The sequence below is a fragment of the Loxodonta africana genome, chromosome 7 (assembly GCF_030014295.1).
Source record: "Loxodonta africana isolate mLoxAfr1 chromosome 7, mLoxAfr1.hap2, whole genome shotgun sequence".
NCBI classification, from domain to species: domain Eukaryota; kingdom Metazoa; phylum Chordata; class Mammalia; order Proboscidea; family Elephantidae; genus Loxodonta; species Loxodonta africana.
Window position 1 is genome coordinate 47,401,171 of NC_087348.1, and position 20,432 is coordinate 47,421,602.

At 41.0% G+C, this 20,432-nt stretch overlaps 1 protein-coding gene across 3 annotated transcripts in view; it reads right to left on the bottom strand.

Moving 5' to 3' along the window:
• TRIM44 (tripartite motif containing 44) overlaps positions 1-20,432 on the bottom strand; it is a 138,525-nt gene that overhangs the window by 93,113 nt on the left and 24,980 nt on the right. For all 3 annotated transcript variants that reach the window (XM_003412121.4, XM_064288269.1, XM_064288270.1), the window contains exon 2: positions 16,966-17,043. In XM_003412121.4, the coding sequence (XP_003412169.2) occupies positions 16,966-17,043 (78 nt within the window). The remainder of the gene's footprint in view (positions 1-16,965; positions 17,044-20,432) is intronic.

Here is a 20,432-nt window from a genome sequence, read left to right on the forward strand (position 1 = left end):
CATAACACTTGCTGCCCTGACTCCTCCACTAGTAAAGACTCCACTAGGAGACTACTAATCACCACCTCCATTCCACCTCACTACTGAGCTCTCTCCAGCATTTAGCACTACTGCACCCCCCTCGGTCTTTTCCATTCTTTCCTCCCATGCTTTCAGTGACCATGAACTTCTCTGGCTCTCTGGTTACTGGCTTCATCCCTGCAATTTTACACTCTCTCCTATTGACTCTAATGGAGAAACTCCTCTATACCAGGGTTTCTCAACCTTGGCACTGTTGATTTTTTAAGCTGATTAATTCTTTGTGGGAGAGGAAGGAGGGAGGACTGTCCTGTGCACTGCAGGATGTTTAGCAGCGCCTCTAGCCTCTAAGGACTAGATGCCAGTAGCATCATCCTCCCCAGTTGTGACAACCCAAAGTGTCCCTAGACGTTGTTAAATGTCCTCTGGGGGCAAAATCACTTCCCATTCAGAAGCACTACTTTATACCCTCTTCCTTAGCTATTTCAAACCATTAGGAGATGGTGCCTAAGCCTGGATTCTCCCTCCAAGTTTCCAGTCTCATAATTCCTCTTGACTGATGCATATCTCCACCTTGATACTTTTCCATTACCCAAACCATCAAGTATCAGACTGAAGCCTCCTTATCACTGCTACCTGTTTTAAGTGCCCCACATACTAGGCATTATGTCAAGCACTTTATACTCACTACTTTAATTAATCATCACAATGATAGCATGAGATGGCCATTATTATTATAACCATTTTACAGATGAAGAAACTGAGATACAGACAGGTAAGAAACCTGCCCAAAGTCGTACACGTAGTGATACCATGGCTTAGGCAATCAAGTAGGCTCCAAACTCTGGAGTCAAGTTTTATTTTCTCCTCCAGATAATAGGTTCCCTGGCTTAATATCTTGGAAGAAATCATGACACCTTAGCTTAGGGCCTTGCACATAATGGTGGGCAATACATACTTGCTGAACTGACTGAATGTCAAAAACTATCTCAAATCTGCCCCTCTACCACAATCTGGCTGAAGAAGAAATGCTCCCCCACATATACATGAAAACCCCCTTCTGTGCATTCCTGTCCTCCTACTCTCCATTAAAGTCTCAGATCCACTCTTCGAAGCTCCATTTTAGCTCCACCGCCTACCCCACCTAGGTTCTTTAACCTAGTCCCACTCCTTCATACCACTAACTTGCTGAACCAAAATTCTGAGTCACAAAGAGCTTCTAGGTGACTGAGGAAAACTGCTTATGATCCTGAGCCTACCTCTAACTTGTTCTTGGCCCTTTCTTATCTCTCCTTGGCCCTGAATTCTTAGCTTTTTAATTCTGACCTCAAATCCCACCTTTGCCCCCTTTAGACTTAGGGCCTCTTCTCCTTTATATTTAGACCTTTGCTTTGTTTTATACAGTCTTTCGCTTAGCTTGTACCTTTGACTTCCAGAATCACACTCCCTCTGATAAGAACCTCAGACCTCAGTCATATTATTCCAGACCTCCTCTATTTCTGCCTAGAGTACTTCTTCCTGAGACTATGCATTTTTGTACTTCAGCTTAAATACTGTATTGTTTTTTAAGAGTTTCATAAATATTACCCTGTAATATGCTTCTTTTGAATCTCCCCCCTTCATGTTTCTCCCTCTCCATATACAAACATAAATACACATCCATGTCTATATGCATAAAATACACCTAAATTAATAAAGCATTAGAAGCTTAGGACCATGCTTCCTAGAGGCTTTGTACTTGAAAAGCACCTAATAAACACTTGAATTGAGTCTGCTAATCAGCTGTGAAGTGGATAGCAACTGCGCATCCCTAGTCATTGAGGAAGACATAATCACAGCAGATTGACAAGCAGACCTCGGTGAGAGAGGTAGGAGATCTAACCACTATGGTTGTGGCATCACTGCCAAGCATCTTCTCCTCCCAGGGCTGCTTCTTCATGCTGTCAGTTGTTATGACTTCATTGCCATGACAACCTGATGTGTAACCTAGTGACACAGCACTGAACTGGATGTACCAAAGAACAGTTCACAGGGGATGCTGGGCTCACTTTGAATCAATACTATTACTGCTTTTAAGATGCTTCTTTCTTTGCCTGACTCCAGGGTGCAATAAAGAAAGCAATTACAAACTTCTGAGCACCACTTTTCCTGAGTGAACAGGAAAACATTATGGGTGACCCTCCTGCAGAAATGTGAAAATATAAGAATGGGTTCCCAGAGACACCCAGGACCTGTAACAACCAAGAGGGAGAGCTTCTATTGTATCTTGTTTTCTTGCTTTATTTCTACCTTAATCTGCATATAAACTAGAGAGACAGCTTCTGCTTCAGGAGTTATTGTGTAGTTAGTGGGAGGTAAAAAGTGACAAAACACAGAATTATACTATTTTTAAGCCTGTTAGACTTGAATATACAAAGAAAGCTATTTTATCTGAAGATTAAAGCAATTTTAAAACAAAACTCACCTCAACCTCCATTCCAATTCTCCATCCAAAAACCTCCCCTGCAAAGCCGGTTATTTGTGTATGATAGAAACCACAAAACCAAAACAACCACACGCCACCAGAAACGCTCAGGCAAAGGGCACTGAAATGTAAGCTTCCTGTTTTCTGAAGCCTTCTTTGCTATGAGGCTCACAATGGTGAAGCATGTGGAGTGGTAGAAAAAGTACTGGTTCTGTTAACTGTATCCTTCTGAAACTCAGAAAGGTGAAATGGGGGTAGTAATATTGACCTCATAGATATTTCTGTGACATTTACACAAAATAATACATGGAAAGAACTTAGTCTTCTCTGGGCACATAGGAACATGTTCTGGAACATGCTCTGGTAATTAGGGACAATAGTCTCTGTGAACATGTATTATGTGCTTTTCATGTGGCATGCACTGAGTTCTCTCAGATGAAGAGTCCTCAACAAGCTTACTTAGAGGAAAAGAGGGCCTACACCCTTGGAAGTTCAGATTCTAATCTCCGAGGGAACACAGGAAGGACTTTTGTAGGCCCTAAAGAGTGAGGATGTCAATACAGTGGCTTCTTGCATCAATTCCAGCCAATGGCCACAGGCTGTCGGGGAGCAATGGCTGCCTTTTCCAGTTCGATAAGATCTGACTGGGCTTCATCTCAGATACAGTCTACTTCAACGATACAGGAGCCAAGCAGAGAGAGAACAGGAAGGCTGGGTCATATCCTGGTCTTCAGCACTTACAAACAGTCTCTGGATAGAGTCAGCTGTTCAGCCTCGCCACTTGCCCCTATCATATTTTCTCTCCTTTGCCGAATAGAACCCTATTCCATCCCTTTGGGCAGCTAACAACCTGCTTACCTATGAGCCACAGGGCTTGTTAACTAGCTACAATTGTTAAAATACGTCTTGGGTTATCAAAGGCCCTGATACCAAATCATCCTCATTTCTCATCTCCTCAAAAGTTTCCATTTTCAGGGTACTCATTAATAAAAGTGTAATACGATTAGTCCCACTTTACAGAAGACACTAAAGGCAAGCCCAGGCACATTAAATGATACAGGTAAAAAGTGCCAGTATGTGGACTCAGGTCATCTGACTACAATGTCTATGCTCTTTTCGCCATACTCAAAGCATGATATACTCAATATGAGATATCCCCTCAAAATTCTGAATAATCTCCGGCACAGTATACTATTCCCAATTCATCTTATATATGTAAAAAGTTCATAATTTCCTACAACTACTACTAATTCTATGTAGCTGTCATAAAAAGGCAATTTATTAGCATCATTAGCCCTGTGATCTTAAACAAGTCACTCCAGATGTTTCTGCATCTGTAAAATGAAGATCATAATGCCTAACTAATCAGGTTGGATTAGGAACTGAGCTATCACCTGTTGCGGAAGCAAACAAAGCAATTCAACAAGGGGATAGTGATCAACTGGATCACTGGGTTGAATGAATTTCTTTAAGCCACAGAAAAACCTGATGTATTTTGCCTTTTGGCTAAATGCAGAATCAATCAAGGGAGAAGGTATTTTCTCAAACCTTATGTTTACATATACATAGAAGCATCTACGCATAGGCCTGATACAGACTGGGGTTTGTATTCTGTAGGTTTAGCCTTTTAAGATGGTCAAAGAAAACACATTTTTCCTTGAGCAAGCCTGAACTCTATATCCTAACTGAATGAGAGGTTGAACTAACATGAAAAGGGAAGGAGGGGGCAGGAGACAAGGTGACACTTAAATAAAAGTCTGGGTGGTTTTATCACTATTATCACAGGAAAGTTTTATATCTAGGTACCCAGCCTCCTAAATTAAATGTCATATACAATCCCGCAGTGGAAATGTGAAGCACTGCTGCCTATGGGGAAGTCCTGACAGTTCTACTCCCCTCTCCACGTCAGCTGCTTAATCAGCCCTTCAAGCTGTTGGCAAGGAGTATATTATTGAGTCTCCTCCGTCAGTGCAGAGGGGAGCTGCAGGACGCAGAGGAGGATAACGTGTTAATTTTAATAAGTCATTTAAAGTTCAACCACTTTGCTTTCTAACAATGCTCTAGCCTACCAAGAAGCCCCAAAACCATAACCACTGTAGTTTTAAAATTCCTAGTGTCCACTGAAAGAGCCCTGGTGGCACTTCGTTAAGCACTTGACTGCCAACTGAAAAGTGGGTGGTTCAAACTCACCAGTTGTTCCACGGAAGAAAGATGTGGCGGTCTGCTTCTGTAAAGATTACAGACTTGGAAACCCCATGGGGAAGTTCGACTCTGTCCTACAGGGACACTATGGTTGGCATTGACTCAACAGCAACTGGTTTGGTTTTTGGTTAGTGTCCACTGGTACACTGGCTCAATTAGCAGTTCTGGGGTCCCAAGAGAAATAACAGCTAAAGGGTAAAGCTGCGGGAGAAAGGGTAAAAGGAAGTAGGAGGGGAGGGAAGAAACTCAGTGGTGTTTGCTTTAAAGTAGGGATATGGCTCCTAATGTATCTCTTAAATGCGACTCTTAATTTTTCTTTTTCTTTTAATTCGGCACCAGGCAGTTTTGCTAACTAGAGAGTATGCTCCATAACAATAAACATAATTGCTTCTATGCATTGATTTCTTGTTTCTACTGGGAAGATATGAACACACAGCTGCACACTCCCGAGGCAGATATATTTGCCTTGATTTGAACAGACAATAGAGTTATACTGAACAGTTACTCTGCAGCCAGGCAAGGCTCACAGAGCCAGACAGCTAGGTTGCACTAGCAAGAGATTTCCAACTGTGGAGATTTAACTCAGTTTACCTGCATATCATTATCACTCAAAGAGTTATCAATGGCCCTTTTTTTAATTAAATCAAAACCTGCAATCTGTAAGTGTCGCTAACCCTGGGAAGTGTTAATTGATCAAAGTATAAAAGTCTGTTGTTGTTGTTAGGTGCCATAGACCTTATGCACAACAGAACTAAACACTGCCTGGTCCTGAGCCATCCTTACAATCGTTGTTATGCTTGAGCTCATTGTTGTAGCCACTGTGTCAATCTACCTCGTCGAGGGTCTTCCTCTTTTCTGCTGACTCTGTACTCTGCCAAGCATGATGTCCTTCTCCAGGGACTGATCCCTCCTGACAACATGTCCAAAATATGTAAGACGCAGTCTCACCATCTTTGCTTCTAAGGAGCATTCTGGTTGTACTTCTTCCAAGACAGATTTGTTCTTTCTTCTGGCAGTCCATGGTATATTCAATATTCTTCACCAGCACAATTTAAAGGTGTCAATTCTTCTTCGATCTTCCTTATTCATCATCCAGCTTTCACATGCATATGATGTGATTGAAAATACCATGGCTTGGGTCAGGCACACCTTAGTCTTCAGGGTGACATCTTTGCTCTTGAGCACTTTGAAGAGGTCCTTTGCAGCAGATTTACCCCATGCACTGCGTCTTTTGATTTCCTGACTGCTGCTTCCATGGCTGTTGATTATGAATCCAAGTAAAATGAAATCCTTGACAACTTCAATCTTTTCTCCGTTTATTATGATGTTGCTCATTTGTCCAGTTGTGAGGATTTTTGTTTTATGTTGAGGTGCAAGCGATACTGAAGGCTGTGGTCTTTGACCTTCATTAGTAAGTGCTTCAAGTCCTCTTCACTTTCAGCAAGCAAGGTGGCATTATCTGCATAATGCAAGTTGTTAATGAGTCTTCCTCCAACTCTGATGTCCCGTTCTTCATGTAGTCCAGCTTTTTGTATTACTTGCTCAGCATACAGATTAAATAGGTATGGTTAAAGAATACAACCCTGACGCACACTTTCCTGACTTGTAACCAATCAGTATCCTTTGTTCTGTCCAAACAACTGCCTCTTGATCTATGTAAAGGTTCCTCATGAGCACAATTAAGGGTTCTGGAATTCCCATTCTTCACAATGTCATCTATAGTTTGTTATGATCCACACAGTCGAATGCCTTTGCATAGTCAATAAAACACAGGTAAACTTCCTCCTGGTATCTTCTGCTTTCAGCCAGGATCCATCTGACATCAGCAATGATATTCCTGGTTCCACGTCCTCTTCTGTAACCGGCCTGAATTTCTGGCAGCTCCCTGTCAATATACTGCTGCAGCCATTTTTGAATGATCTTCAGCAGAATTTTGCTTCGTGTGGTATTAATGACAAAAAAAAAAAAAAAAAAAACCCCAGTGGCGTCGAATTGATTCCGACTCATAGCAACCCTATAGAACAGAGTAGAACTGCCCCAAAGAGTTTCCAAGGAGCGCCTGGCAGATTCGAACTGCCAACCCTTTGGTTAGCAGCCATAGCATTTAACCACTACGCCATCAGGGTTTCCGATATTAGTGGTATTGTTCTATAATTTCCACATTCGCTTGGATCACCTTTCTTGGGAATAGGCATAAATATGGATCTCCTCCACTCAGTTGGCCAGGAAGCTGTCTTCCATATTTCTTGGCATAGACGAGTGAGCGCCTCCAGTGCTGCATCTGTTTGTTGAAACATCTCAAATGATATTCCATCAATTCCTGGAGCCTTGTTTTTCGCCAATGCCTTCAGAGCAGCTTGGACTTCTTCCTTCAGTACCATCAGTTCCTGATCATATGCCACTTCTTGAAATGGTTGAACATTGACAAATTCTTTTTGGTATAATGACTCTGTGTATTTCTTCCATCTTCTTTTGATGCTTCCTGCATTAACATTTTCCCCATGGAATCCTTCACTATTGCAACTCGAGGCTTGAATTTTTTCTTCAGTTCTTTCAGCTTGAGAAATGCCCAGCGTATTCTTCTCTTTTGGTTTTCTCATTCTAGGTCTTTGTACATGTCATTATAATACTCTGTCTTCTCGAGACGCCGTTTGAAATCTTCTGTTCGGTTCTTTTGCTTCATCAATTCTTCCTTTTGCTTTAGCTGCTCGACGTTCAAGAGCAAGCTTCAGAGTCTCCTCTGACATCTACCCTGGTCTTTTCTTTCTTTTCTGTTTTTTCAATGACCTCTTGCTTTCTTCATGTGTGATGCCCTTGATGTCATTCCACAATTCGTGTGGTCTTCGGTCACTAGTGTTCAATGCATGAAATCTATTCTTGAGATGGTCTCTAAATTCAGGTGGGATATACTCAAGGTCATACTTTGGTTCTCGTGGCCTTGCTCTGATTTTCTTCAGTTTCAGCTTGAACTTGCATATGAGCAACTGATAGTCTGTTCCACAGTCGGCCCCTGGCCTTGTTCTGACTGATGATATTGAGGTTTTCCATCATCTCTTTCCACAGATGTAGTCAATTTGATTTCTGTGTGTTCCATCTGGTGAGGTCCATGTGTATAGTCACCATTTATGTTGGTGAAAGAAGGTATTTGCAATGAAGAAGCCGTTGGTCTTCCAAAATTCTATCATTTGATCTACGGCATTGTTTCTATCACCAAGGCCATTATTTTCCAACTACTGATCCTTCTTCTTTATCTCCAACTTTTGCATTCTACTCGTCAGTAATTATCAATGCATCTTGATTGCATGTTTGATCAATTTCAGACTGCAGCAGCTGATAAAAATCTTCTATTTCTTCATCTTTGGTCCTAGTGGTTGGTGCATAAATTTGAATAACAGTCGTATTAACTGGTCTTCCTTGTAGGCGTATAGATATTATCCTATCACTGACAGCGTCGTACTTCAGGATAGATCTTGAAACGTTCTTTTTGACGATGAATGCAACACCATTCCTCTTCAAGTTGTCACTCCCAGCATAGCAGACTATGAGATTGTCTGATTTCAGCTCACTAATTTCATTAGCTCACTAATGCCTAGGATATCGATGTTTATGCGTTCCATTTCATTTTTGACAATTTCCAATTTTCTTAGATGCATACTTCGTACGTTCCAGGTTCCGATTATTAATGGATGTTTGCAGCTGTTTCTTCTCATTTTGAGTCGTGCTACATCAGCAAATGAAGGTCCCAAAAACTTTACTCTATCCACATCATTAAGGTCAACTCTACTTTGACGAGGCAGCTCTTCCCCAGTCATCTTTTGAGTGCCTTCCAACGTGGGGGGCTCATCTTCCAGCTAATGCTTTTCAGAAATAGACTGCTGGGTCCTTCTTCCTAGTCTTAGTCTGGAAGCTCAGCTGAAACCTGTCCTCCATGGGTGACTCTGCTGGTATCTGAATACCGGTGGCATAGTTTCCAGCATCACAGCATCACACAAGCTTCCACAGTACGACAAACTGACAGACGCGTCTAGTTATTAATAAACAGGTAGCTTATTTTTCAGCAAGGCTCAGAAAGCCTGCCGAACTCTGTGGAGGGGAAGCTGTCCCCACATCCCTCACAGTCATACCGTTGCCCTTCGGCTGGAAACAGTGGCAGTTCTCAGGAGCAGGAGGAAGTGAGAAACAACTACCATTTATAGGATGCTGACCACATGTCAGGCACTTAAAACGGATTATTTCATTTAGTCTCCTTAAAACTTTATGAAGTATGTACTATTATCCCCTATTTTGCAGCTTAAAGAAAGAAACAAAAGCCACTAAGAAATGGAGAAGTTAAATTCAGAATTTGTCCAAGGTTCCACAGCTATCACTGCTGGAGCTGACCTGTCATGGTACAGTCTGAATCCAGGGGCTGAGCTTTTAATAGCTGCAGTATACTGCCCTCCCTGTCAGAGGCTAACATCAGGTTTCTGACCCTTCATCCCTGCCTACAAGAGGAAAAGAGAAATAAAAAGAGTCACTGCTGACACTTCAAGTGAAAAGACTGAAAGGAAAAAAAAAAAGTGATTCAGACATTAAATTTTTCTCTCTCTTGTATCTCTCTTCCCCCTCCTTTTTTTCTGCCTCCTTACCTCTCTTTTCTAATAGCTATATTGAGAGAGTCTACATACCATACAATTCACCCATTTAATTTAAAGTGTACAATTCAGTGCGTGGTAGCATATTCAGAGTTGGGCAACCGTCAACACAACTTCTGAACATTTCATCTCCCAAAAAGAAACCCATTACCCTTTAGCAGTCACCTCCCATTCTCCCATCTGTCCCAACCCTCCAGCCCTGGGCAACCACTAATCTACTTTGTCTCTAAGAATTTGCCTATTTTAGACATTTCACATAAATGGAAACATAATATTTAATCTTTCGTAAGTGGCTTCTTAACATGTTTTTGAAGTTCATACCTATTGTAGCATGTATCAGTACTTCATTTTTTTTATGGCCAAATAATACCCTATTGTATGGATATGCCAACATTTATTTATCCATTCATCAGGTGAGGCACATTTGGATTGTTTCCAGGTTTTATCTATTACGAGTAACACTGCTTGGAGCATTCATGTGCAAGTTTTTATGTGGACACATGTTTTCATTTCTCTTGGGTATACATCTGGGAGTGGAAGTGCTGGAATATGGTAACTCAATCTTTAATCTTTCGACAAAGTGCCAGACTTTATTCCAAAGCAGCTACACCATTTTATACTCTCATGAACAATGTATGAGAGCTCCAATTTCTTTATACCCTAACCCAGTGAACTTCTCTTTACTGAGAAAAATGTAGAGCTGTAGCCCTGAAAGCTGTCAATCAGACTCTGCTATAATTGGCTGAGTGACTTCAGACAAGCACCCTTACCCTCTCTGGTGCCTCAGTTTCCTCAACTGTAAAGTAGGGAGATTAGAGGAGATGGTCTCAGATTTCCCATTAATCTCCATATTTATTTAGCCACATCACATGAGACCCTCTGACCAATGAAGAGGCAGATCCTGTGAAATGGGTAGTTTGAGGCTGGCTGTACCACTATGTATCTGATTTTCCACTAACTTGTTTTCCACTGTGCCCCAACAACCTTAGACTGTGACTGTAATGCCTGCCTTAAAACAAAACAAAAACTGCTCAAAGAAAATCTGTTTTGACAACTAGGAAGAAAACAGAAACATCTCTTTAGGTAAAATTTCCCACTGGTGGTAATGGCAGATTGGCCTAGAAAGTTCAAGGAAGAAAGGAGATTCAAATGATAAAAATGCATGCATTTATAAGAGATAGTGTTAGGTGAAAAAAACAGAATCTAAAACTATATATATTCATTTTAAAATGGTTAACTTTAGGTTATATGATTTTCGCCTCAGTCAAGTTTTTTTTTTTTTTTTTTTGAAAAAAAAACTACATACACAGAATAATACCAATGTTTGATCTAAAAAGAGAAGTACCATAAGTGCCTCTCAGAGTATGGTCTACAACCATGTGCATCAGAATCACTCAGACTGCATATTAAAAAAAAGCAGATCCCAGAACTATTGAGTTAGATACTCCGGGTAGCTCGAGGGCACTGGGTTTTTGGGGTATGCCTAAGAACCTGCATTTAAAAAAAAATGCAGGTAGTAAAAGAACGGGTGATTTTTTTTTTTTCTTTCTTTTTTATACTTGTCTGTATTTTCCAAATTTTTCTACAGAGAACATGAATTACTTTTAGAACTGAAGTTAGAGGGGAAAGAGAATTGTTTTGTTTTGATAAGGGCAGGGAGATGGTAAAAGGGGGAAAAGAGCTTATTTTTCCCTCTTTCTGCTACCCAAGTGTCTATGAAGGATGGAAAGGAGTGACTTTTCCTTCCGAGTGGTATTCATGCCTCAGAGCCTAGACTGGGCCTTGGAAGGCACTGGTGCTTTTCCTATTTGGTGTCCTCTATTAACCAGTTCCAGCTGTTGAACCACTTGGCTCTGCTCTTCACTTAGCCAGGGCTGGGCCTCAAGGATTATTGTTGAATGCCATCAAGTCAATTCCAACTCATAGCAACTCCACATGACAGAGCAGAACTGCCCCATAGGGTTTTTGTCTTTTTTGTTTGTGGCTATATTATCTTCACAGGTCTTTCTCCTGCAGAACCACTGAGTGAGTTCGAACCACCAACCTTTCAGTTAAAAGTCGAGCTCTTAACCATTGCGCCAGCAGGACTCCTTAGGTCTCAGGAACAGGAGTCCACATACAGTACCCAACCAGAAAGGACATCTGTCCCCCTGTTCTAGGAGGTGTTATGCCTTCTTTGCCATCTCCCCACATTTTCTACTGCAAAAGGCCATTCTCCAGTTCTGGGGCTCTGGGATTGTGTGGAGCTGTGGCTGCAAGATGCCATGAAAAGGGAAGTAAAAGAAGAGTGTAAGGGAAAAATAGTGAAGAGCCTTATTGCTAGGGATGTCAAGATGTACGCATGTCTACTCACTCACAGATTCAACAACAGTGTGGGTATGAAGAACACGGGTTTCGGAATAGACCAATCTTTAAGTTTAGGCATGGTTCTACCACTTACAAACAACTTAATCTCTCTAAGCCTTGTTTTACTCATCCACAAACTAGGGCAAATAATACTGCTTATTTCCATAGGATTGGTGTAAAAGAAATATGTAATGCCTATCTATTACTATGTGCCAGGAACCATGCTAATAAAGGATTAAGACACAGAGATAAAATAAACACAATTCATACTCTCCAAGATTCCCTGAGGAGCCCTGGTGGTGCAGTGGCTAAAGCTCTCAGCTACTAAGCGAAAGGTCAGTGGTTCAAACTCACCAGCCACTCTACGAGACAAAGATGTGGCAGTCTGCTTCCATAGAGATTTACAGCTTTGTGAACTCTATGGGGCAGTTCTACTCTGTCCTATAGGATCGCTATGAGTAAGAATCAACTAGATGGCAGTGAGTTTGGTTTCTTGGTTTGATTAAGGTTCCCTACTTACAACTTCTCTTTTTTTTTTTTTAATGAAAAATACAAAAATAGGTCAATAATTCTCATAATTTCCCAACCAAAGGAACACTCTCATATGAAGCAACTTCATAACTGAGGCATCTCAATTCTTTGTCTCAGATGGTTGAATAAGCACTGCCCCAGCGAATACTTCTGTCATGGGTTGGGCATGGATCAGGATGAGGCCTGGCTTAAACCTGGTGAATAACAGGCCACTAACAAGAAGAATTCAAACTAGGTTTTGCTTACATTCATTACCATTGTGCACATAAAACCTACAATTATGACAAAAGCTAGATCAGCACAGGAAAGTGAAAGACTCGGCTATGTTCTATGCCAATGATACCAGCTATTAAAAATGACTATAAAGCTTTTTTGCAATTATAAAATCTATATAAATGGTTAATAAAATAAGAAAACCATTCTCAGATCTATTTAACTAATTTCATGTTGTTAGACAATTATCTGGTGTCATGCTTTGGAAAGAACATCTCTACAGATCGGAAAAAAGAAGAAAAGAAAACGACCTGGTGTGTTTCACGTAATCTTGGTATGACCAAATTCCATGTTTAATCTCATTCCAATTAGACACAACAATGTGAGCCACCTGGCTCCAGTTTTTCAAAGCTTCTTTTTTTGAGAATAACTTTTTATAAGATTAGTATGAAGTTGAGATACGTAACTGTGTTTTCAACTGTTTGCTTCAAGCACACCAGTTATAGGAAACAATGAAAAGCGCATCTTAGAGGGATAGAAAAAGCAATCAATACATAACAGAGAAAGTGGCTGTTATTAACTGCATAATAAAAGGTTAGTTTGATTGAGCTTAGCATGTTATGTTTTTGGCTCAATGCCTTCTGAGGGTGTGGGCTGGGAGAAGGAAGGGAAGAGAATCAATGTATTTTTCAAGCCTAGGTTTCCTCTGGATAAACTATGGAAGATAACTGCATAGTCAATACAAAGGAAATCTGTGAACGTAAAGACCTCAGAGTACTTTAAATTTCCTAAAAATCCAGGTATGCACGTGCGCACGCACACACACACACACACACACACGCACGCGCCTAACTACTACATCTTTTAATTTCCCTAAAGCAAGCCTAGCCCAAAAATCCTGCTTTGTGCAACAGATGTTTCTGAAAATATTGGGTGTGAAATTTTTTTTTTTTTTTTTTGCTAACTGAATCGTCAAACATATGAGGATGGCTTATTATTTAAAAGACCACTTCCTATTAATCCTTTTTGCAACTAAAGGTTGCTTGCGTTTACAAGTAACTTTTTCACTGTATTCCAGGTTCTAGATACCTAGAAGTAGTCACCTTTAAAACAGGGCTTGCCAAAGAAACATGCAGTGCTTACAACTTTGTCTAGTCCTGTGTCTTATTCAGGGAGCCCTAGCGGCACATTGGTTAAAGCGCTCAGCTGCTAACCAAAATGTCAGTGATTTGAATCCACCAGCCACTCCATGGGAGAAAGATGTGGCAGTCTGCTTCCATAAAGACTTACAGTCTCGGAAACCCTGTAGGGCAGTTCTATCACGTCCTGTAGGGTCACTATGAGTCAGAGTCAACTGAAGGGCAATGGGTTTTGTTTTGTTTGTGCCTGGTTCCTGTCCGCAGGCTGGCCCTAGTGGCTGGAATTTGATGTCTCCTGCTGTTCCTCTGGCTTCAGGACTCAAGGTCCATGCTTGGATCATTACATGGGCTTTGATCATCCTCCTAAATCCTGACTAGGACCTCTTTTCCTCTTTTTGGCTTTGCTATTTCTCTGATGGAAGTGGCAGTTTAAAGCAACCCTGTCCTCTTAGGCAGCCTGAGCTGTGACTCCCCAGCCTACCTCTCACCTCCCTCCCTTATGCCTCTGCCACCTCTGCTCAATTTTTGATTTGCTTGCCTGGATTTTTATTTACTTAATTTCTTTTCAAAGTTGAATTACTTGGACTTATTTCCAGGGGCTTCTTCTGGTTATTTGCTGAAAGCAATGCAAAAAATCAAAATAAGAGAAGGGGAAAGTAGCCAAGGTCCAGAACACTGGTTCTCAAAGTATGGGCCCTGAACCAAAAGCACCAGCATCAGCATTCCCTTCAAACTTGTTAGAGATAAGAATTCTCCAGTCACCCCAGGTGTGTTGAATCAGAAACTCTGGGGGTGGGTCCAGCAGTCTGTATTTTAATAAATCCTCTAGGTGATTTTCATACACGCTAAAGTTTAAGAACCACTGGTCTAAAAGGAGAAAGAAGGCATCTGACAAATGTTTTGGACAAAATGAGGCTAACATTAAGAAAAATTCAGTCTATATTATTGATGAAGAATGCCTAGGATATTCTGTGTAATGAAAAAAAGCAATTTTAAAACCCCAGGTATAGTATAATTTTTGCAGAAAATTAAAAAAAATATTCCCATATGGGAAAATGTCTAGAAGATTACACAGTAAAATGTTAATACTGGTTAACTTGGGGGAAATAGGTTTACTTTTTTTCTATGAATATTTTTATTTGTTTAGTCTATAAGCATATATCATCTTATAATTTTAAAAATGGTTAATTTAGGCATCTTCCACTCCTCTTTGGCAAAACTCAGAAGTAAAAATTAACAGAGGCCCCAGCAGTCTTCAGTGTCTGGATTAATCAGGCTTTGTGATGCTTTAGGGAATTCTAGGGGAAGTGAGGCAGAGATAGTGCTTGGTCCTCCATGACTCAATCAGTGCTTCTATGTAACGGCACTGTGGCAGAAATGACAGGTTATAAAGCCTGAGAGGTTCTGCCGTTCTTAAATAGGCCAACTTAAAAAAAGGGAATGGTGGGGTTCTGAGGGAAAACAGAACAAACCAGAATCTTAAAGATTCTCTTGGGACACACCAATTTATTTCTACAGAAATTTTCTTTGTTGCAGAAATTATATATTTAAGCAGCCTATTTTTTAACCCCCTTTCTGACCTGGCAGTCATTCTGCAATTATGTTCTCGCGTCTTCAAGCTGGCTTTAAGTATACACAGCATACGAAGATGGCAAACTAGGAAGGGACGTGGAAGTGAAATAGGTTGGTGGCAAATAATCCAGGCAAGAAAAAGAGAAGTAGAAAAGAGGTGAGTCTGCGCAGATATATTCAAGATCAAGTCAGGTCCCTACAAACATTCTTTAGCTTATTATGATGCATCATGGGAAAATCCTAAGGCTTCCATTGGTTGCTCTTCATGGGGCCACTCTGGCAAGTTTCCCACCAGAAGCACTACATGCATCACAAAAGATCCAAAAGCATTTACCTGTGTTATACACAGAGGCCACTCAGTCTCATTTGCACACATCCTCTCCCTCCACTGTCCGCTGACTACAGTCAAGTGGGTGTGGCAGAAACAGAAAATACAGTTGTCTCCCTCAATATAGCTGTTGCCCCAGAAACCAGAGAAGCTTGGTAAGAAAAGCTTTCAGTAACCTTTAATAATTAATTGGTTCATCTTCACTAAAGGAAAAACTACTCACACCAAGAGTCCTCCTACCCTGGGCTAAGAAAGTTGATAAAGGTTACCCCAATATTTCAATATTTTTGTATCTAATCTGGACCCCTAACCATACCAGAAGACAAGAGATCGCCAATCCCCCAATACTCTGAAGCTGTATGAAGATAAAATTATTTTGTAGACTGGTGGCAGCAGTCACCTTTTGAAAAGACTGTTATGTCTGTGGCTTGGCCTCATATATAGTGTTTCAGCTTGGAAAACTGAGGCACAATGTGTTTATATGGCAGAAAGGAGGTGGAACTCAGTGCTTGGTCTCCAGCATGATATGAAAGAAAGAGCACAAGCATTAGAATCAGAGTTTGAATTCCAGCTCTAATCTATCCTAGATTTGAGGCAAACGACTCTACCTCTCTGAGCTTCAGTGTCATTATTAAAAAAAAAAAAGGGAATAATAAACTCTACTTTACAGGGTATTGCAGTGATCCAAGGTATGTAAGACTCCTAACACAGTGCCTGGCTCTCAATAGGTGCTCAAAAATTGTTAGTCCCATTCCCTTTATAAAAAACTTCTAAAGGAAAAAAAACAAAAAAAGAGGAGATACGAAAAATAAAACGAAGTCCTGCTCCTTTCCCTATTTAATTGCGAGAGGGTCTGACTCTCAGGCTGAACCAGCTGGCACCAAGAGCAGGTAGTGAGCGCCACAATAAATGTCTGGGTACGAGAAGGAGTCTGTGTTAAGTCATAATCCGTTCCTAATCTACCTCCGCCCTCGCATGGCATTTCTCACAATATCAACCATCCAGCCCCCAACATTTTACAGAAAAAACTGGAAGATTTAAACCATTTCCCAGATCAGACTCCAGGTCATGAGGACAAAAGCATTCTCAGTGGCAGCTGGTTCTTGCAAGGGGGGGAGAGATAAGATGCAAGTGCTGAACACCAACTGGATGGGTCTGGCCCCTGTTCCAGTCCCCAGCATTAAGCTGATCACTATCTCAGATGCCTTCGGCTGCATTTAATGGACATGGAGGACACAAGCCTCAAAGGCCTGGTAAAGGAAGACGAAAAAATGTATTTGTCTGTAGTTGGGGGAAAACAATTAATGGTTTTGTGTTCTAAGTCAAAAAATAGAGAAGGGAGAAAAAATAGATGACTTACCTCTAGGCATATTAGGACTCTGCCCTGTTTCTGATGAGCAGGCTTAATTAGGTCTTACTGTAATGTTCAGAAAGATGATCATTAGCGTCCCTCAAACTTAGCTCCAGAAGGATGAAATGGGGATACAACACCCAATCAACTTCCAAAATAATACTTACTTTAGGGTCTGAGCTCTTGAATTTTAACCTTTCCACCAACTCTATCATAGCCGCCTTCAGTCCGCCTGAGTCTTTGCTCTGGAAAGAAGAAAAGTTAGGGATCACTAGACAGCATTTTGTTGCTCTCACAAACACAAACAGCATTTCAGAGGACAATGAAAAGGACCTTAAGCAGTTTTTTCTTCTTATTAGCCGAGAGCACCGAACCACTAAGGAGAGCTGTTACTCCTCTTCCCCTTCTCTACAGAAAAAGAGGGTCAGGACATAAATTGCCCCGTGACCTGGGAAAACTACTGAAATGAAAATTAAATGCAAGTTGTACACAATGACTCATCGCTTCATCTCAGGGCTCAACTGTGCTAGTGAGGGCCAAGGCTCTGCAAAAAAAAAGATTTCCATTCAGGGTGTCTATTTTATGGTCTAGTGATTTTTATTTTGAACTTCTACGTGTCAAACACAGGACTGTGCAATATCAAATATTCTTATAAAAATGAAAACAAAGAAAAAAAATCTCAGGATTTAACTGGAAATTATTAGGAGCTCAGGTTTTTGAGTCAGACACGTAAGGTTTTGAATTTGGGATCTGTTTTTAACTGGCTGTCTAACCTCAGACAAAATACTGAATTTCTCAAAACTTCTTCCTCTTCTATATGAGAATAAAAAAAAATTTTTGAAGCTTAACTGAAACAGTGTTTGTTAAGTCCCTAGCACAATATGTGGCACACAGTAAGTGCTCAAAAAATGTCAACTGTTGTTATTATTTCTGCACTGTAATGATTTAGAATTCTGTAAACATCAAATAGAAGTAAAATGTGAGCTCCAAATGCAAGCCACATATGTAATTTAAAATCTTCTAGTAGCCACAATAAAGACAAGTGAATTCATTTTAATAATATATTTTACTAAAGTCAACATGACCAAAATATCACCATTGCAACATATAACTTCAACATGTGACATTTTATATCTACTTATTTTTTATACCAGGTCTCCGAAATCTAATGTGTATTTCACACCTACAGCCCCATTCAATTTGCCCTAGCCACATTTCACGCGCTCTACAGCCACATCGCTACAAGTCAGAATCGACTCAACGGCAACAGGTTCAGTTTTTCAGTATAGCCACATGAGGAGTCCTGGTGGCACAATGGTTAAGACCTTGGCTGCTAACCAAAACGTTGACAGTTCGAATCCACCATCACCTCCTTGGAAACCCTATGGGCTAGTTCTACTCTGTCCTATAGGGTTGTATGAGTCGGAACCCACTTTACAGCGGCAGGTTTTTTACAGCCACATGTGGCTCGTGGCTGCTGTACTGGTCAGCACAGATTTCGAGCATAGATTTCGAGCATAGACTCTACAGTGGCACTAAAAACCCAAGTTAAATCCACTGCCTTCAAGCTGATTCTGACTCATAACAACCCTGTAGGACAGAGTAGAACTGCCCATAGAGATTTCAAGGCTATAAATCTTTACAGAAGCAGAATGTCACGTCTTTCTCCCACAGATCAGAGCAGCTGGTGGGTTTGATCCGCCAACCTTTCAGTTAGCAGTTGAGTGCTTTAACCACTGTGCCACCAAGGCTCCAGAGAGCTACACTGCCTACATTCAAATCCCAACTCTACCACTAGCTGTATGACCTTGGGCAAGTCACTTAGCCTCTCTGTGCCTTAGTTTATCTGTAAAACATGGCTAATAGTACCTACTTCATAGGGTTGTGGTAAGATTAAATAAGTTAATGCCTATATCAAGGTGCTCAGAACAGGGCTGGCACACGGCAAACACAACGTAAGTGTGAGACATTATTATTACTGTCTGTCTCCCTCATGATGTTTTAAGTTACTTAAGGGTAAGAACCATATTTTTTATTTCTTTATTTCCTGTGCACAGCATCAAGAGGTATTTTTAAAAGTCTGATGAATGAACGAACACACAATATTGAGACATGAATGCCCTGGTGATAATACATTACATGTATGTAGCACAATCTAATGTCACATGATTTATTTTCTTACCTAAACAACTCTATAGAGTAGAATCAGCACCCTCATTTTACCAGGAAGCATGAAGTCATTTTACCAAACAGTTGTCATTTTTATGGAGAAGGGATAGTAAAGAAGTATTAACAAACACTACAAATATCTCTTACTCAAAACTGGCCCCAGGATCAGGGATATTTTCCAAATTTCAGGAAATGGCAAGATACCATTATATGGATTAAAATATACTGAAGGCAGAGTTTTCCCCCTCTAGCCTCCCTTTTCCCTCAAGACTATACAGCAAAATCTGACAGAACCCAACTCAAACTGCTATCTGCTTCAGATGTGTTCACCAAACACAATTTAGATCACATTTCCATTCAGATGTGGTTCTGAGTTTTAATAATTTATATTTTAAAAAATGATAGTTTATAACTCGCCTGATTTCTTCATCAATTTCAAGTCTTTCATTTCTGTGGTCTCGTACCAGAGAGTTGGGAAAAGGAATCTGGAGGTCACATAACCAGGGAGTGGGTGAGACTTAAAGTACCTAAAAAAGGGTTAAGTTGCCAGACACAATCCTGCTTTCATAAGATGATCAGACAATAAAGCCTGCCTGATGAAATCATTCCTCTAACCTGCTTCTCATTGGCTGAACAAGCAGGTCACTTGTCCCTGGAAAGCTCTCTCCCCCCACATCCCAGCTGCCAGCGCCCATTTTAAGCTCTTCAGCAAGAGCCCTGATATATTATGACTATCCCCCTGGCTTCAGAGACCAGAAAGGAATGCACCAAACTGTGCCTTAAAACCTTCAGAAAAGAAACAGGACGACGACGGAGGACTCCCTAAGAAGCAGCCAGCCTGTGTCACACAGATGTGCCTTGCACAGAAAGATAAGGAAACCCTTAGCCTCATTTCATAAAAACGTAGCGTCAGCAGAATCCTCCCTCCTTTTCAAAAACAAAGCATCGACAGCACTGCCTACCCAGGGGACAGACAGAGGCTCAGAGAGCCTCCCTTCAGGAAATTCACCCATTCCCCCTTCCAACCCCACTCTTTAAGAATTTGTCTCAAAGATTAACTGGACTCTATGCAGAGCCGCATATACTCTGATGGCTTTTTTAAATTATAAAACAAGCAGTTGGTCAGAAGGGAGAGGCTCCTCTGGGCAGACGTGACCCTGACAGCTGCAGGGTTGGGGCGGGAGTACAAACAGAGAACCTAGCCCCAAATCTACCCCCTTCCTTTTCCCACACCTCTGTACCCCAAAGAGCCTTAGGCACAGGTGACAGACCCCATTCAGCACATCCAAGATCTGGGAACGCCTCTCCCAAACAGTTGCCCCTTGACCACACCTGGGACTTAAGGATTCATAATCCCGCCATCATTTTCAGTTCATAGTGTCTTGATCCATCCTTATATCCTTGGGAGGAAGGGCTCAGTAAGAGTCCCTGAAAGCCCTGGAAGCAGGTTCAGGACATTTAGCCA